General features: G+C 38.6%; 1 protein-coding gene across 4 annotated transcripts in view; it reads right to left on the bottom strand.

Annotated features, from left to right (window-relative positions):
- Tcp11l2 (t-complex 11 like 2) overlaps window positions 1-18,481 on the bottom strand; it is a 38,373-nt gene that overhangs the window by 2,485 nt on the left and 17,407 nt on the right. For all 4 annotated transcript variants that reach the window (XM_046429437.2, XM_046429438.1, XM_046429439.2 and 1 more), the window contains 5 exons: window positions 17,866-18,086; window positions 15,747-15,883; window positions 8,326-8,513; window positions 7,940-8,121; window positions 4,623-4,795 (listed from right to left, as the gene is read on the bottom strand). In XM_046429437.2, the coding sequence (XP_046285393.1) occupies window positions 4,623-4,795; window positions 7,940-8,121; window positions 8,326-8,513; window positions 15,747-15,883; window positions 17,866-18,086 (901 nt within the window). The remainder of the gene's footprint in view (window positions 1-4,622; window positions 4,796-7,939; window positions 8,122-8,325; window positions 8,514-15,746; window positions 15,884-17,865; window positions 18,087-18,481) is intronic.

Below are 18,481 nucleotides of genomic sequence, written 5' to 3'. Positions count from 1 at the left end.
ATTACTAAACTACATACCCAGCCCTTTATTTATTTTGAGACAGCATATCATTAAGTCGCCCAGGCAGGCCTCCAACTTGAGATCCTCCAGCCTCAGCCTCCCAAATAGCTGGGATAACAGGCATGTGCTAAATACATAATTTTAAAAACAAGTAACTGTAGTAAGTTGATTGCAATAATGCTCCCAATTCTTTACCCATCTTTGCAGCCAGATGGTATTAAAGTTCCTCCCATCAAGGGATAGAATATGTTTCCCTATCCCTTGAACCTAAACTGGCCTATGACTTGCTTTGCCTAGGCCTCAAGAGGGACGATTTATGCCCATTCTCTCCACCTATCATTGCCATGTGACAAGGCTGAGCTTGCAGAGGATGAGATCAAGTAGAGAGAACACTAGTTGTTCCATCTGAGACTATCCTAGATCAGCCTGGAGCCATCAACTCCCGAACACCTGAGAGAGTCCAGCAATGACCAGCAGGACTACCAACCTGAGACACAGCTGACCACAGATGCATGAATGCTCCAACAAGACCAGAAGAACTACCCAACTGCCCCCACAGACTTCTGGATAGTAATAATGCTTTTATTTTATTTTTTAAGCTATGGAGTTTGGGGATAACTTGTTATTCAGCAATAGTTGACTAAATTAAAAAAAAAAACAAAACATTGAGCACTTGTGGGCAATCTACAAAAAAACAATCCTTAATGGCCACAATTGCAGGTACATAAACTGAAGCTTAGCTTGTTAATCGGTTCTGCCAGCATGGCCCTCTCTATGGTTTTTGGTTTTGTTCTTAGTTTGTTTGGTTTGGTTTATTTTTAAAAAATAGAAGTAACTTAAAAACAGGGAGTTTCACAATGATATCCAAATTTTTGTTTCTTCATGAAAAATATAGAGCTCTATCACATTTAAGGGTCCAATTTACCACATGGCAAGGGTGACCACACACCTAGGTTTTCCCAGGACAGTCCAAGTTTACACCTGTTGTTGCAGTATAATTAAAAATAGCACTCTCAAAAGTTGTCCTTGTTTGGACAATAAATCATACAGTCATCTTGCACAAGGTGACTGAAGCACTGAAGAAGAGCCATCCCAATGAGCAGTGCAGTTTGCCACCTTCCGACTGATGTAATGCTCCAGTTATTTCCAGTCTGACAAATGCATGAAAGCATGCAAATGCATACATTCATCAGGCTGCAGCCATACAGGACAACTAGTACAAAGTAAACTAGACCTGCTACAGCTCATGTGACTGCAAGGACTCTCTCTGTTTACTAAAAATACACTGCATCGAATATGGACAACTGTGACATTAATGAAGCTCTTTATCTTCAATACTTCTCCCCTAAATCACGTGTTCCAGTCAGATCCAACCTACACCTCAAACTTTCCAACATCCAAGTATTAGAATTGTTCTCTTAACAAAATGCCTGTCACTCATTTTATCTCATCTCATCTCAGAGTCAGAACATCCCTCCATGTTGGGCCAAAGTTACCTCCTTGCGGTGGCTTTCCCTAGTGTTTACTATCACTATCATGCCATAACACTGCCAGGTAAGCATGTTTCTCTCTCCTGCCTTAGACCCGGCACCCCTGAGGGTGAGGGCTATGTCTCTTTATCTTTATATTCCTGGTCTGGCATGTAGCAGATACATCAAAAATGCTCAATGAACTTCAGTGGGAATGGAATGAAAAAGGTTGATGAAGATAAATACCAAACTGAAAACAACAGAGCCAGGGATGAATGGGACTGGCAAAGGCAGGCGCAAATAACTTAAGTCTTATCTGTTACGTTTCAAGAAAAATAGATTATTCATGTATCACTTGGACAATTGAAAATTACTTTTTAAAAAGTGCAAAAGGCTACAGGCACGCAAATAATCTACACAGCAGGTAATCCATAAATAATTTTATAATCCATAAATAATTTTACCTGGCTTTTATTCACATTTGAAAATAAATTGGTCTGAATAATAATAATAATCCCTTTCTAATGATTATTTCAAAAGGTTAAGAACACAGTGGGAAGTACAATCCCTTTGGAAAATGAATAGCACATCAACTAAGCACACAGGAGAGATAGACTATGGGCACTCTGAACAGGGAGGAAACCCGTGGCTAATGAAGTTGAACCTTCCTTACATGCCAAGGATCTCTTTAAGTGCTTAATTTACTCTAGCCCAAATGCATTCAGGAAACCCAAAATTAACTGTGTACTAAGTTTCCCTTTAGACTGGTTGCTTGACTCTCACAGGTTTCATCACAAATAATGTCTAAACATTTTCTTGCATGAAGGTTTAAAAAATGAAGTCCTTTCAAAATTGCTATTACACCAAAAGTGATTCTGTTTCCTCGGTTTTAAGGAGAAGATTAAAGTGACAGGAGCATTTGTCCAGTTAGGAGCAGTCAGAGTCCCTGCCAAAGGCGTGTCCTTGGCTTCCGAGCCAAAGGAAAGATACTCCAGTGAGTCACTCAAGTTGCTAGGCCAACAATATTCTGAGTGAGGTTAAAAAATGCTTTCAATTTGCAAAAGGAAAGGAAAGTTGACTGGGGAGAGCTCAGTAGACCAAAGTTGCTTTCCTGGATTTTAAAAGGCATCTCATGCCACCTTTCCCTCTCCCTTCTGACACTGCCAGGACTTTTCTCATCAATGCAAAAACACAGGGCCCATAGTGACACTCTAGCCACTCGGCCAACTGCAGCAGGGCTCTATCTCTGACTGAGATGCCAGTCAGAGCAGTTAGGAATATGAGCTCTGGAGTCAGACAGGCTAAGTTAGAATCACAACTCTGCCCTAGCTAACTATGTGACCCTTAGAGAGTTACTTAACCTCTCTAGGTCTCCCAAACGTTCACCCATTCTACAAGTACTTAATCAAATGTCATCTACGGACTCAGCATTGTACAGGGATACAGCCAGGAAGAAATATCTACTCTGTCCTCATTTGCTGCTAGTGGGGAATCTAGCAGTATGTGACAGAGACTAGACAGTGTTTAAGTCCCCATTCTACTCCTCTCCTCCTAGGAACACAATCTCCAGGATTTACACTATTCAGCTGGAGACTACATACTGTGAGGACAGATGCAAATCAGCAGAGGCAGGTACACAGATGAGAACTGTCACAGGTGTCTGTGTCACTATTATAAACTGTCCCCTCAGCAGCAGCTTCTCCTGACACCCCAAATGTTGTAGTGCTGCTCTTTCCTGGGAGCAGGGTTGAATAAAGTCTTGGGCCACCCAAGTAGCTTTGTACAGACTGATCCCCAGCATTCCATGTCCCCAGAGTGAGGATGAGAAAAACCACTTGAGAACCTCAAAAATAAAATAAAATAAAATATGTCTGTCTTCATAGGGTACTCAGTGTTGTTGTAACTAGAAAACTTGCAGGTTAATACTAGAATGTCAGTATATTTTAATTCTACACTCTTCCTCCTCCTAGTGTTTCTTCTTCAACTTCTGCAGCAGGCACCTGCTTTTTACCTCACACCAGCCTCTTTCCCTTCTCAAGGTCATAGTGCCCTGATTTTATTTAGGAAACTATTTCTTCCCTTTTTTCATCAGATATTACAGGTAAAGCAGACTGTTCCTAGATTCAGAAACTGAGCACATGACTCAAGCTTAAATTTCTCCCCCACAACCTAGAGTTAGGCCAACTGGAGTCAACAAAATTCAGTGCTGGGGTCATTGTTTGAGCTAACAGAGAAGCAGACTCCTTGTTTTTGCTTGACTTAACCATGGACAGAGTAGGCTGAAGAGGAAGCCATTTTGCTGTCATGAGAGGAGCTATAGGTAGAAGGCGGCAGAGTGGAGAGGTGAAGCTGGGAAACAAGTGAACTCTGATTAAACTGAACTGCTGGTCTTTTCAGTTATGTGAGAAAACAAATGTTCTCTTTGCTTCAAGTAGTTTCGAAGTTTAGATTCTTTGTCACAGGTAGCAGAAAAAGGCCTAACAATCTGCACTTCTTCAACTCACCAACATGGCTTGACACTAAGACATTGTCCTGGCCAACAAGTACAAAAAGAGGTCACCTGACACACTTCCCAGATTCCCAGTCTTTTTGCATTTTGTCCCTCCTGACCAAGAAGGATGCCTCAGTTCCCTTAGGGTGGCTCACAGCAGAATCAACATCTACTTTCTATGAACATATTGCCATCTGGTTTGAATTGTGTATTGGTATATTATTTTAATGTTATATGGTGTCACTTTCTTCATAACATCTATGGCTGGATAAAGACAGTAGGCCCTCAAACACCCCCACTCACCCCACTATACAAGATGCAGTGAATCCCGATCTTTGAAAATATTAATATTTATTTATATTTTTAAAATTTATCCTCCAAAGCCAATATAAATTGAATATTCTTTATCTAAAATATTTGGAGTCAGCTGTGTTTCAGATATTATATTTTTTTTTTTTTGGATTTGGGAATATTTGTATGGATTTTACTGGTTGAACATTCTTGATTTGAAAATACAAAATCTGAAATGCTCCAAAACTGAAACTTTTGTTAATGTGCTTAAGACTAAAATATGACTGACCTTTAAAATTAGTCAAAAACAGCAAGTTAAAGCAAATTGGAACAGAAGCAGAAACCAATTTTTTAAAAAATGAGCAACTCACCAATCAAGGACCAGATAGAATTGTCCTCCTCTTGAATGCTTGAAAATTGACCTATGAGATTAGCTTGAACCTCAGCGTTTAAAGTGGGTAAACCTCTCTCTGTCAGGGTCTTGTTAACCTCAACGCAGGTCTGAACACCGATGGAATTCAGGGCTTCCTTCAAGTTAAATGTCCTACAAAAATAAAATGATACCCCTTTAGGGAAAGTTTTTGTTCTTCAGGTTTTTTTTTTTTTAAATATACCAACTTATTTCAGATGTCTACCAATTTCTTCTTATACCAACAATAATTACTTCTAGAATAAACTTAGAAAGTAGTAACTCCTTCCAACCACTAACTCTCCCAATATACCAGAATTTAAAATGCATAAAACCACTCAGTTGTGTACAGTGTCTTAATAGTATGGACCAAAATATGTAGTCCCTGAAATAAGTCTGCAACTCTATTTACATATAGGTTATCAGAAAGGGACAGAAAATACAAATTTACTTCTTGAAATAAACATGTTGTTCTAAGTGGATCCATTCATACATTTCTTTTAAATGTGCTTGGAAAATGAGGCAGAATCAATTCATTTTTCTATGCCTGAGCAGAAAATCTATAACACCAATCAAAAACAATGAAGATATTCACAGGTAAATTACCTAAAACTCTTGACTGATCAAGACCAAAGAAAATAAACTTCTCCCCATTATTACTTTCAAATAATTTATAAGTAATTTCAAGTATACAGAGGGCCCTGAAAATTGTAAAAAGCAATTAAGAAGTAGGTTATTTCATAGGTAAAGAGAAAAGATAGTAAGGGCAGGCATGTATTAGATTCATACTCTTAAGGAATGCTAATTGCAAATTATACTTCACCATACAAAAAAGATCTTTAAGATGACTATGTGAAAAATGGGAATTAAAGGATAAGACAAAGGGGCTGGCGTTGTGGCTCAGTGGTAGAGCGCTCGCCTAGCATGGGCCAGGCACTGGGTTCGATCCTCAGCACCGCATAAAAATAAATAAATAAAATAAAGGTATTGTGTCCAACTATAACTAAAAAAAAATTTTTTTAAAAAAAGGATAAGACAAAGACCAATGATAGGAAGCAGCACAATGGAGTGAATTAGAACATTAGTCATGGTGTCATGCAGACCTTGGTACAAATCCTGGTTCTACCAGTGAACTTGCTATATGCCTATATTAGCTTTTTGCAGATTGCTTAGCAAGTGCTCAATGAGAAGAAGAGAAAAAATAATATCATTATTGGCATCATTAACAGCAATAAAAAATAAGTCCTTTATGTTCTGCCTTGACTTGAATCTGTTATATTTCCACATTGGACTTGCCTTTGAGGTTCTTACAACCCTTGGGCAGACTGTGGCAAAAATTTTACTCCTGACTTTTTATCTACTACAAAGTACTGCACTAGCTTTCAATCAGTGAATTCTCATTCTAAATGAAAAATTAAATTGTAGCATAATCCAAGTCTTCCTATTCACAATGAAGGAAAAACTCCTGCTCAATTTTGAGATGCATCATCAAACCAAATATAAATGACATATGATACAACACCAGGATATACCTAGACATAATCAAAAAAGCATGGACCTCAACCCACTGTGATTCAGTCTTCAGCACTTCCCATCTCCCCCATTCCCACCCCCTCCCTCCATTCTGCCAATCCCTCTTCAATCCATTTACAGCTTATTTATTATTTTTTAAAATTAGTGTCCTGTGGATACACCAGATGCCAGGACCTACGTGCCACAACCATGCACAGACATACAAAAGTTGGGTCAGGGGCTGGGGTTGGGTTCAGTGGTGGAGCCCTTGCCTCACACTGGGTTTGATCCTTAGCACCACATAAAAAAAAAGTTTGGTCAGATTCATTCCACTGCTCTTCCCTTTTCTGGACCCTTCTTCTTCCTCCTCAAACCCCTTAATCTACTCTATTGATCTTCTATTTTGATCAAATTCCCTCTCCCTTTTTTTCCTTCGTCCTTTTTTTTTTAATCTTCCCCCTCCCCTTATTTCAGATTAGCTTCCACATATCAGAGAAAACAATGAATCCTTAAGTTCTCACAATTCCAAGGTAGGTACAATTATTGTTCTCCTTTTACATAGAAAGAAAGGCTCAGAGTGGATTCAGGAATTTATTCAAGCATACTGAACAGGACCCTAACAGAGATGGGATTTAAACACTGGTCTGCCTGACCTGAAAGCCTGTCCTCCTGGTAACCAGGTTCTATATTCTCCACTTTAATAAGCAAGTAGAACTGGATGTTCAGTAAACTTAAAAAATAAAAATTTCTAAAAAGCAATGGGTTACTCAGAGTGAGAAAATGTTAACAGAAGATGTGTTTTTCTTTTCTTTTTCCTTTTCCAATTATAGAGCCTGGTTCCTGGAATATGAAATAAATGAACACGGCAGGTTCATGCCAGAATCAGCAGAAAGGACAGAGCTTTGAAACAATCGGACCAGGGCTCAGGCCTTGGATTTCCCTTTTCTATTTGTGTAGCACAAGGCAAATTCTATTCTTTCTCTAATTTTCAGCTCAAAATGGGAAGTTTGGATCCTATAACCATTCAGGTTCCTATTGTAGAATTTTATCAAGTAATTTATGTGTTCTTTGAGTATCGAGTGGAAGGCTGGTACATAAAGAGGACATGTCCCTGAAAACACCTGGAAGGCAAACCAGCAGGAGGAGCTGACCCACATAAGACCCACAAAAACATCTGGTCATTGATGAAAGTAGGAATTTTCTGATTTGAATAGGATTTCAATGCAATGACCTACATACAAAATCTAAATGGGATTCTTTCATTCAATGGAAGTATCCTACTGGAAATAAATTTACCAAAAACAAAACATTCTCTAGACTTCAGTCACATCTTTGAAGGACAGAATTGTTCCCACTTCTAAAGACTTCATAGCAGGTTGGATTGGTGAACTCAGTAAAAATTTCACTGCAGAAAAACAATGGAATAAGAACAATTGAACCTGCTGAGACCTCTTTGATAGGACTCTTCTGAACACGGGGCTCAGAGGATTTCTGTTTTTTGTTTTTGCCACAGTACTCTCAAAATACTACCATGTTAAGTAGCAGCACTACACTCATCCTGGAAAACACCTCTCCTGACTATGAAAGGACATTTAAAACTTAAGAGATATTAAAAGGAATTGTAGAAAGAGAAGGTATAAGATAAGCTTCTCTAAAGCACAGTCCTGAATATCACATCCAGATGTCCAGGGTTATTCTTGGTTCTCCGAAACACATGCACAAGAGCCTTAATATAAGAGCAAACAGATACAAACACTTGGAACTTACTGTTTGTTCATGCCTTCAAGTAGAACAGCTGAAATCCTTTTTAACCTGTTTGTAAGCTCAGGGAAGCCTTCTGTAACAGCCCCCACCATATTTTTGGTAATTAGGGACAGGCAGGCAATAATTTTCAATTGATTCAGCTTTTCTGTCAGTTCCTGAAGTCGTGCTCCATCTGTCACAAGTGTCTGTATATTTATTTGAAATGTAAAAATTAAAAGGCAACACAATACCATTAAAACATAAAATAAGCAATGTCATATCCAAACTCCCATTTTTATCTGATTTCAATAAAGTCATTAAACCACATATAACAAAGACCAGTCAATTCAAAGTTAGAACTTAAGAATTAAAATACTGGAAAACTTTAGGGAAGAAAAACATTTACTTACCTCTGGTAAGTCTTTTTTCTGATAATCCCACTTTAACAGTTTCAAGTAACTATTATTTAGCACCACTGTAGGACTCAAGCTTGGTTTGGAGCTATTTTCAGCCCCAGGAGTTAAAGCAGACTCAGAAAGAGAAAGTAATTCTTCATTTACAGATTCTTTTATCCATTCTGTAGTTTGATCAAGAGCACCTAAGAATAAAAAGGCCAGAATTTGTCCCATAGCTGACTGTCCCTTCATTGGTATATTCCACATGACAGATGCCATGTTAGGTAATAAGCGTGAATAGAAAGACACAATCACCTCCCTAGTCCAGATGGGGAGACAGTCCTGTAAGCTAACAATTAATTATAACAGGATGTGACAAATGTTAGAGGCACAGAAGGAGAGGAAGAAGCAGAGATTGTCCAGGAGAGGGTCTAAGGAGGAGTTCCATAAGTGACACACGAAGATAAAAAAAGGAGGAGGAAAGGGCTGGCATTCTAGGCAAGAATACTCACACAAAGAGCTGGAAAAGACAGCAGGTGGTACATTCTGCATGCTACCAGCAAATCTGTATTTCTGGTCCATAATGAACTAAAAGAAAGAGTGGCAGCAGATGGCACTGGGTGGATAGTCAGAAATGAGCTCACAAATGACCTTGAGTTTTATGCTGATAAGGTATTTAAACTAATAGCATTAATTATGAAATATTTTGGGGTCCTGGGGGTATCTCTGAGTGTTTGATAAGAGCTATATTTTTCTTTAAAATGATATTGAGAAATGACTACATTAATTTCTTAATAAAGGAAAATATTAAATGAAACAGCCAGATTCAATAAATTGATACATGAGAAACACTTAGAACCATTTTGGTATACAGGAAATGTATAGTAAGTTTTAGCAATTATTATATTAGCTCACTTAACTCTCCATACATCTTTAGAGAGGGGATTGCCATCTCCACTTGAATTGGTTTTGATGTCTGAAGCTCAGGAGGGCCTAGCCAGGTTCCTTCCCTGTCATATAACAGCCACCTCACTACTGAAATTACCTGTGACGGAAGTGATCGCGAGGGCAAAAAAAGAATGGGTAGGCTGATCAGTGAATTTTTCAAGACAGGTTTTTTTTGGGAACCTGACTTTATTATTATTTTAAGGACCAGTTAGTGCAGCTAGATTGAGGGAAGGGAATCTCAGCAGATACTCTAAAGAAAAGCTAATGCTTTTTAAGAGAAGAGGCTATCAAGAAAACACACAGAAACTAAAAATCTAGTTCACTCAGGATAATCCTTAGAATTTAGCAAGGGCTATTATAGAAGGGAAGGTGAGAGAAGAAGTGGTAAGAAGAGATCAATGACCTTGAGTCTCATGATTAATGTACTAATGTGACTTGAAAGAATGTGTACCAATGTCTGAATAGGTTGCCCTTTCACTTTAAACAAATTTATTTACCAAGTTCAATTCCTGTGTATTAAAAATATGTATCACTGGAGATGAGATTTTGAATTCATTTAATTTTAAGCATATGCCACTTAAATATTACTATAGTATAGATTATCATCAGATGCTTAAGAGTTATCATTTTCTAAATATTAGTAGTTTCTGTTGACAAATAACTACACCCCACACAACTTGCTCCAAAAGGTGCCTCTGCAAGTGCTTGCTTCTGTAGGTGAAGACAGCCCCCTTCAGAGAATGGAAAGAAAGCAAGAAAAGGAAGGCACCTACCATCCACCTTGACTTACTGAAGTACACCACTTCCAAATACAAAACAACCCTCTTGGGCTCAATTACCAGCAGACTTCCTTATTTACTGAAGCCCCTGGCTCATGAAGATATTTCTTTGATCCATACATTCCAACTCTTCACCTACAACAGGGTGCTTCAATCTTGGAACTACCCACATTTTGGGCTGGATAATTCTTTCCTGTGGAGCACTGTCCATTCCTAGCCCCTACCTACTAGATGCCAGTAGTACTCCATGCCCCCCCCACCTCCTGATCCCTGGCTAGGTTGGAACAACCGAAAGTATTTCTAGACATGGTTCCATGTCCTATGGGGATGGAGCAAGGAGGGGCTAAATCACTCCTATTTGAAAACCACTGACTTAAGATGACAAGTTGATATTTATTTGTTTTTGTTTATAAGTACATCTTCCAAACAAACCAAACAAAATAAACTAAATAAAATCATACTGAAGGCTATTCCAGATGGCTTAAAGTTTGGAAGCAATATTTCTCTACTGGGCTGTCTGCTTTAGGGAAAAATCCACTTTATTTTATTTTAGATCCAGTTCTAAGGTTCCCCACTAAAAACAAATTGCTTTTTATACCCCAGTTCTTATAAAAATTATACATTTAGTAGAATTTATAAGGTGGTAACTGCTAAGAAGTGCTGACTGAACATAGGTGCAGATTCGGGGCGGGGGGGGGGGGGAGAATAGATTGAAATTCTTTCACAGACCCAGCAATTGAACCAGGATAATTTACGAGTAGCTGCTTGCAGCACTGAAGCCAAACCACCCCCAGAATTTCACAATTCTGTTCTCCACTGGCAAATGTTGTTCTTGGTTTGCTAGTTCTGTTTATAAAGACATAAAAGACTTGTAGTCTTTTATTTAAAAGGCATCCAGCAGAGAAAGCAAAAGTGGAAATCATAGTGGATATAATTATAATGTGGCAGTAATAAGCATTTAGGCTGCAAGTTTAATCATTTATAGTTGACACATTTAAAAGCCCATTTAGTTATCTTGAACAAAAGCAACAGTGTGGCTTAGTGGTTCTCAATTTTGGCTGACTTTGGAATCACCCTGGGAGCTTTAAAAAGAAAAATAATGATCCCGGGCATAGCTCCTGGAGATTCTGATTTAATCAGTTTGAGGTGGGGCTCTGGCATCTGCATTTTAATACACCAGGTGATTCTAATAGAAGTCAGACTTGCATAGGATTGGTAAAGCAGAAAGAGCATATGTTTATTTTCTCCCTGGAATCTGCTGAGATTTCATGCCCACAAGCTAGTACACTGACTGATCCATGTGGCTCCAAAAGCAAAGTCAACCCTCAAGGCATTTATAACCTTTTTTAAGGGGACAGGAGTAAGAGCTTTACCATTCATTCACTCAACTATTCAATGATAACTACTGAGCATCTACTATGTGCTGGGTATTGTACCAAGTATTGGGGATTGATAGATTAATAAACATAGCCCCTGTACTCAAGAATTTTCTGGTGGAATAGAAATGACTCTAAAGGTGCATTGACTTAAGTGCCCAAATTTTCAGTTAGAAACATGTAGCCCTCTTATCTATGGCATCTGCTCTTTTTTGTCTAGTAACATCTCACCTTCATTCTTTTGGTACTGATTTTCTTTGAGAAGCCATTTTCCCTCATTCCATGTTTTCCTTTGTGAATATTGATTAAGAGGCCTTGCCAGGATTGGCCTATCTTAGTCATAAAGTCATAAGTCCATCAACCTCTTCCAGGATTCTGAATGTGACTACAGTGTCAGGGATGGCCTATGTTTGAAATACATGTTAACATTCTGACAATGAAGTCTCACTTTCCTTTGACTTTACTAGTCTATATTCCTGATGTTCTTTTTGGTTTCTGGCATTTTAATTTCTCCTTTGATTCCGTGAACTCCCTTCATTTTTCCATTCATTTCCTTTTTGCTATGTCACCCAGTAAATACAATACAAAACAAAAAATCCCAATAAAGTAGCAGAAGTAACAGCTTGGTTTAATTTGGACTTAAGAGACCTGGCTTCCAGTTCTAGCTCCAATACTTTCTAGGGGTATGACGATTTTAAGCATCAGTGTGCTCTTCTTTAAAATGTTCCTAAGTGACTTATGTGTCAGGCAAAGACAATCATAATGGATTTTGATATATTTCTGGAAAAGATATTGTGTGTGTGTGTGTGTGTGTGTGTGTACACGAGCACGTGTGCGTGCTGGGGATCAAAGCCAGGGCTACACTCACTAGGCAAATACTCTACTAATAAGCTATAGCTCATGAAATAAAATTTATGAAAACATCTTATCAAATATGCTCTCTTTCCTAGGGCAAAAAAAAAAAATATTTTCCTGGAGTCTGTTCAGAAATCCAGTGTACTTATCAGTATTAATTTTCCAATAAATTTATAAACATATTAGAATAATGTATGCACAACCATACAACATTACTTCTGTCCTACATGAATCTGTGAGGCTCTTATTTTGATATTAGGGCACGGGGCTGGCTTTTGGCAGAGTGACTTGGGGATATAATTTACGGCTGATAGATACTTTGCTTCCTGCACTCTTGAATTCTCCAGCTGGACAAAAATGATACATATGCATAGATGGATTTACTCTATTTGTAAATCTGTGGAAATAGCCAAGTCTATGTGAAAGGTGCAAATGAATTATGGGTCACTAACCCAAGGTTTTAAGGAGAGTTGTAATTAATTTGAGATAAACAAAATGATAATTCAACCCCATATTAAGAAATCTGCCCAGGATTCCAAGCTATTTTGATTCAAGACATAGACAAATTTGCACACATGTGTACATACACAGACATAAAAATGAAGCTCATCACTAAATCTCAGGAAATTACTGCTAAGAAGATAGAGTTTAGGTTTCAGATTCAGGTTTTATGTGGGGTTCTATTTCTCCTAATACTTTTCCCATAGGAGCTAAAATAACACAGTTCTTGAAGTCACATAATTTTTGTTATAAAATGATATTTAGAATCTAGTCCCATCTGCCAGCTGAAACCAGAGATTCCTCCGTAATAATCCCACAGACAGTATCTTGTTTGAATAGAGGCAGGATCCCAGAGAGTCGACATGCACATGCTTTGAGGAAGGAACATGTCTGGATTATCCAGGCTTTATCACCTACTAGCAATCACCTGGTACAAGTATCTTAACCTCAATTTCCTCATTTGTAAATGAGGGTGATGATAGTACCAACACTTCATAGGATGGTTGTGCAGCTTGAATGAGCTGATGAAGTGTTTGGCACATGTAAGGACTTGGCATGCCCAAAGAGCTCAACAAGGTGTTAATTAGTACTGACTATTACTAGCAATAGCAGGGGCCCATTTTAAAGTTAAAACAGCTCCAACTCTCAGGAAGGTCAAAAACAGCTGTCTGCTGCTGTCATTATACCTAATTAAAATACATTAATTAATTTAAAAAATACAGCAATCTGCTTATGTGCCTTCTATAGATCCTAGTCTGCTCCACAGGGCTTAAACAAAGTCTCTGATGGCATCCAAGGGGAGGATGGTGTCATGGTCCACTGGGTCAAGCAGAACATGCCTAACTTTGCCACTGTTCCCAACATGGCCCTCCATATGTGCACTTCCCTGGGTGCATCTCTTCTGCTTTATTTCCATACAATTCTTTGTTGACCATTGAGTCAGAAAAGCTTACCCCCATGAGGATATGGGGTGGGGAAGGACGGATCACTTTATTCAGCCTTCGACTGGTACACACTAAATACCAGAGGCCAGAGACAAAGGTTTGTCAATGAGCAGTTAATCAACATCTTGGCAGATGTGCAAAACATCTGGCACCTCAACTTTCTCACCAGGGGATAACAGTACCTACCTTACAAGGTAAATGGTAATGGTGAGAATCTAATGAGACCATACTTTCTCTACTTCCATTTTTCCCTGGCCCCTCTTTTTAATTCTCATTTTAATGTCCATGAATCCTCTGAAACTGCTCCCATCAAGGTTATCAACAATTTTCTTCAATATTTAGTCATACCCAATGGCCAAACCTTAGCCTGCCTCATCTGGACTACTTAGCAACACCTGTCACATCCAATCATTCTGAACTATTTAGCAGCCCCCTGCCCCATCCCACTTCTCCAAACACCACTTTGTTCACTTGTCTTATAGGATATGTCACCTCCTCCTGACTTGCATACTACCTCTGTGGCTATTCCTTCATAGTCTCCTCATCTCACCCTCTGGATGCTAGAGTGCCAGGTCAGTCCCCTCCATGACCACACACCCTCCACAGTCTCACCCCATATAATAATAGTGGTAAGTGCATAGAATGTGGAGCCAGATATCTGGAGGATTCCAGTTCCATACCTTATAAGCAATTTTAATCTTTTCATGTCTCAATTTCACATCCACAAAACAGTGGATAACTTTGTATGCTGTTATAAAATTTAAATTCGTTAATACAGGCAAAGTGCTTAGAATATGACAAGCACTTACGTTGACTACTTTTCATTTCCAAACCTTTATACATCATAAGTATACTGATTACTACCAAATGAATATCCATGATTCCCAGCACCTTCCTGAACTCTATTCTCTTACATCTAAATGCCTACCTGATAGCTCCACACTAATGTCAAACAAGATTTCAAAGTTCATATATAAAAAAAGTGAACTCTTGATTCCACATGATATCCCAACTTTCTCTCATCCAATATCCCCCACCTCACTAAAATGCATCACTATTTACCCAGCAGCTCAGGCCAATGAGTCATCCTCTATTCCTCTATCTTCCCTCGTTCAACCTTCAGCAAATATTACTACTTCTGCCTTCAAATATACCTGGAATCTGACCCCTTCACACTACTTCCACCACTACAACCTGGAATAAGACACCATCGTTTCTGTCAAATACTTGAATTGGTATCTTTGTTCTTATACAATTTATTCCCTACCCAGGAACCAGAGTATTCTTCAAAAACAAAAATCAGATGTTGGTCCCCTGCTCAAAAACTTCTCACTGAACCTGGAATAAAATCTAAATTTCTCTCATTACTAACATGGCTCTCTGTTGCCTGCATCTCCCACAACACTCCCCTTACCTACTCCAGCCACAATATCTGCTTTGGCATCATTTTATTTACAGTTCTCTATGGCTAGAATGTTTTTCCCCCAGGTCTTCACACATTGTTTCCTCATCTCTTTGTGAACTCTTCTCAAATGTTATTTTCTAAAAAGGCAAAACTTCTCCATTCCATCAAAAAACACCACCCACCCTCATTCCTGCCCTGTTACTATCTGTCTCCTAATAACACATCTGAAAATATATGTTTACTTGTCGCGCCTATTAGCATGAAAGCTCCTTGGGGACTGTGACTGTTTTGTTCACTGTGGTAATCCCATGGCAGGTGTTCAGTAAACACTTCTTGAATTAATGAAAAAATAAACAGTGCTTAGCATAGTTTCTAGGACAGAGCGAACAACTGTAAGTTTGTGATGTCAATTTCAGAAGGTATCAAAATGACTGAAAGCAAGGCCAAAATAGTGACATTATGCAAAGTGTCAAAAATTAAAGTATCTCTGGGTTCGACCCCCAGTTCCAAAAAAGACAAAACCAAACAAACAAAAAAGAATCCCACCAAAAAAAAATAAGATTAAAAAAATTTAAAGTATCTTATTTTCACCCAAATTTAATATAAATACATGTTTTCTCATACTTACTTGGAGTTTCTTCTAAAATTTCTTGAAACTTGGTTCTTTCGTATTCTACCAACTGGCGTTGAAGGTGTGGTCTGATACTTTTAATTGTAAAATTGACCATGTCCATTTTCATGAGGTCCAGGACATGGAATATTTGTCTAAAAATATTAAATTAAAACAGTTAAAGAGGTGAATAAGAAGTTAAACTGAAATTTATCAGCTATTATCTATGTGTTATAGTCTGCAAAAGATATGGTTCTGAAGTTCCAATCACTGTTTGTCAAGGTCACTTTTCATAGAATTCATATATGTATATTCCAAATGCTTCTTCCACAGGTCTCAAGAGTATTTACTATAGCAGATATAGTACCTCCAGCTGATCCATTAAAGCCAGTCATAAACAGAGAGAAAGACAATAAGAAGCATCAACAATTAGCCTTAACAATAATATAAAAAAATTCAAGAAGGAATTTTCATTTGAAAGTCCTTGAAATTTTAAGAAGCCTAAACATAGTGTGCATGGTTTATATTTCTAAGGAAATAAGAAAAAATAAATCAATCAATAAAGTAAAAAAGGGACAGGGCAGTGAGGCACCATGGGAAATTATTTCTTAAAAATGTTAGGCAGCCCTGTGCTGAAATCCACCCTTGCAACTGAGCAGATTTATGGCCATGAAAAAGTTACTCAACGTCACTTGGTCCAAGTTTCCTTAAGGCTGAAAGAGGAGGACATCAACCTTGGAGGGGTGTTATTAACAGTCAATGAGATAATGAGGGTAAAGTGCAGGGGGCAGTGGCACATAGTAGGTGCTCAATAAATGACCAAGATGAACACCATATATTTGGCATTTAATACACAGTAAGATATCTGGAAGCAAGGATCCCACAATCTGCCAGAAAGGAACATAACTAAGAATAAAATATATAAAACCTAATTTATAGATAAGAAAAGTGTTGCTTTGAGAGACTATCAACTTGACCAAAGTCACAAAGTAAGTTACCTGCCACATACAAACCTATTTCCTTTTCCTACCTTTCTAAAACAATTACATAAAACTCAATTCCCAATGTGGGAACATAATAAATACATACATTTTAAAAAGGAAGAAAAGTTCCCATTAGTGGGAAAAAGTATTACAGACTCTTCTTTTCTCTTGAATCAAGTTATTGTCTACACAGCTAGCTGAAATTCTAGCAATTTAATGTGCACCTCACTTCCTCAGGAAAACTACAGCAAAGATGGCTAGCTGACCACTAAGGGTCCATGTTATCTCTCTACAGAGAGGTACCTCTTTTTCTGGCTGCAAAAAGTGTTTCCAAAGAGCAGTTGCCTTTCCCAGGTCCCTTTCAATCTAGGTGGGACCATACGACTAGCCATAGCCAAAGAATGTGTCACTTCAGGGCTAAGATGTTTTTACACTGGGTCTGCTTTCCCCATGGTCTCTTTCTATTCCCCAGGTGAATTGAGAGGATCCTGAAAACCTTGGTGGAAAAAGGAAAGAAGGAGCCTGGGTCCCCAAATGGCATGTGGAAGGATGCCCAACCAAGAGCTCCTGAATTGACTGTGACATGAGTGAGAACAAACTTTTATTGGCTAAATCACTGAGAATTCAGGGTTTAGGTGTTATAGCAGCTAGTGACCCTTAGGAATAAAGATGACTTCCTAGATCCTTTATTAGATCAAGTCCCTCTGCAGGAGGCTCCATAAGACCCTCTATTTCTCTTCCATACCACTTACCACAACTGTAATTCACTGTTCAAGCCCTGTCTCCCTTTTAAACCATAAACTCCCTGGTATCAGGAATCATATCTATCTTTTTATCACAGCATCCCCAAGGCCCACTATATGCCAACCAATAACCCTGTCAGATCATTCTGTCTGAAAACTACACACACAGTAAACAACTGGCCTACTCCCTGTTAATGTGGTTTTCTTATAGGGTCAAGAATTCCTTTGGGAGATTGGGATGTAGTTCAGTGATAGTGTGCTTACCTATTACGTGTGAGAGCCTAGGTTTGATTCCCAGCACTGACAAAAAAAGAATTCCTTAGGAAGACCAGTTATTATTCTGTGTCCCCCAATACCCACATTCCCTTCTGAAGAAACTCAAAGATACTATAAGAAAATTCAAGTGCTAACCTCAGCATCTCCACAATGTTACCAGTGGCCTTTAACTCTCTGATATCATCATCTCGCACGGGAGCACACAGCTTTCCCATTGTACTGATGACATAGTTGGCCAGGCCTGGGATGTCAACAGCACTGTGCTCAGCCTGTTGTCTAATGAGGTCTGTATCCAAAACTTCACAGATTTGGTTGCGAAGCCGGTTCCCACCAGGAGTAAGAAAAGAGAGAAGAATCTACACAGGGAAAGCAAGAAAAATTAATAGGGTCATTACATGAATAAAGGTTGTCACTCTTCACTTTGTGTCTAGATAGCCAAGCTCCTTGTCCTTATTATAATGTCCCTGATGCCATAGATAGTGCCTTTGCCTGGGAAACATACTAGCATCTCAACTCTAAGAAGAAATCTCTACCTTCTGAATCAAAGGCCCTCACTGTAGGAAATGACTGATTCTATCAGAATGAAAACAACTGGCAAAGAAGCTGTATTGCTAAGAGCCCTTCAAAAAAGACTATGGAAGGGCTGGGGTTGTGGCTCAGTGATACAGTGCTTGCTAGCATGTGCAAGGCCCAGGGTTTGATTCTCAACACCACATAAAAATAAAGAAATAAAATAGAGGTATTATGTCCA

The sequence above is a fragment of the Marmota monax genome, unplaced genomic scaffold (genome assembly GCF_021218885.2).
Source record: "Marmota monax isolate L192 unplaced genomic scaffold, Marmota_monax_Labrador192_F-V1.1 WCK01_AAM20220418_F8-fsc00051, whole genome shotgun sequence".
Lineage (NCBI taxonomy): Eukaryota > Metazoa > Chordata > Mammalia > Rodentia > Sciuridae > Marmota > Marmota monax.
This window is presented reverse-complemented; position numbering and strand designations above follow the sequence as displayed.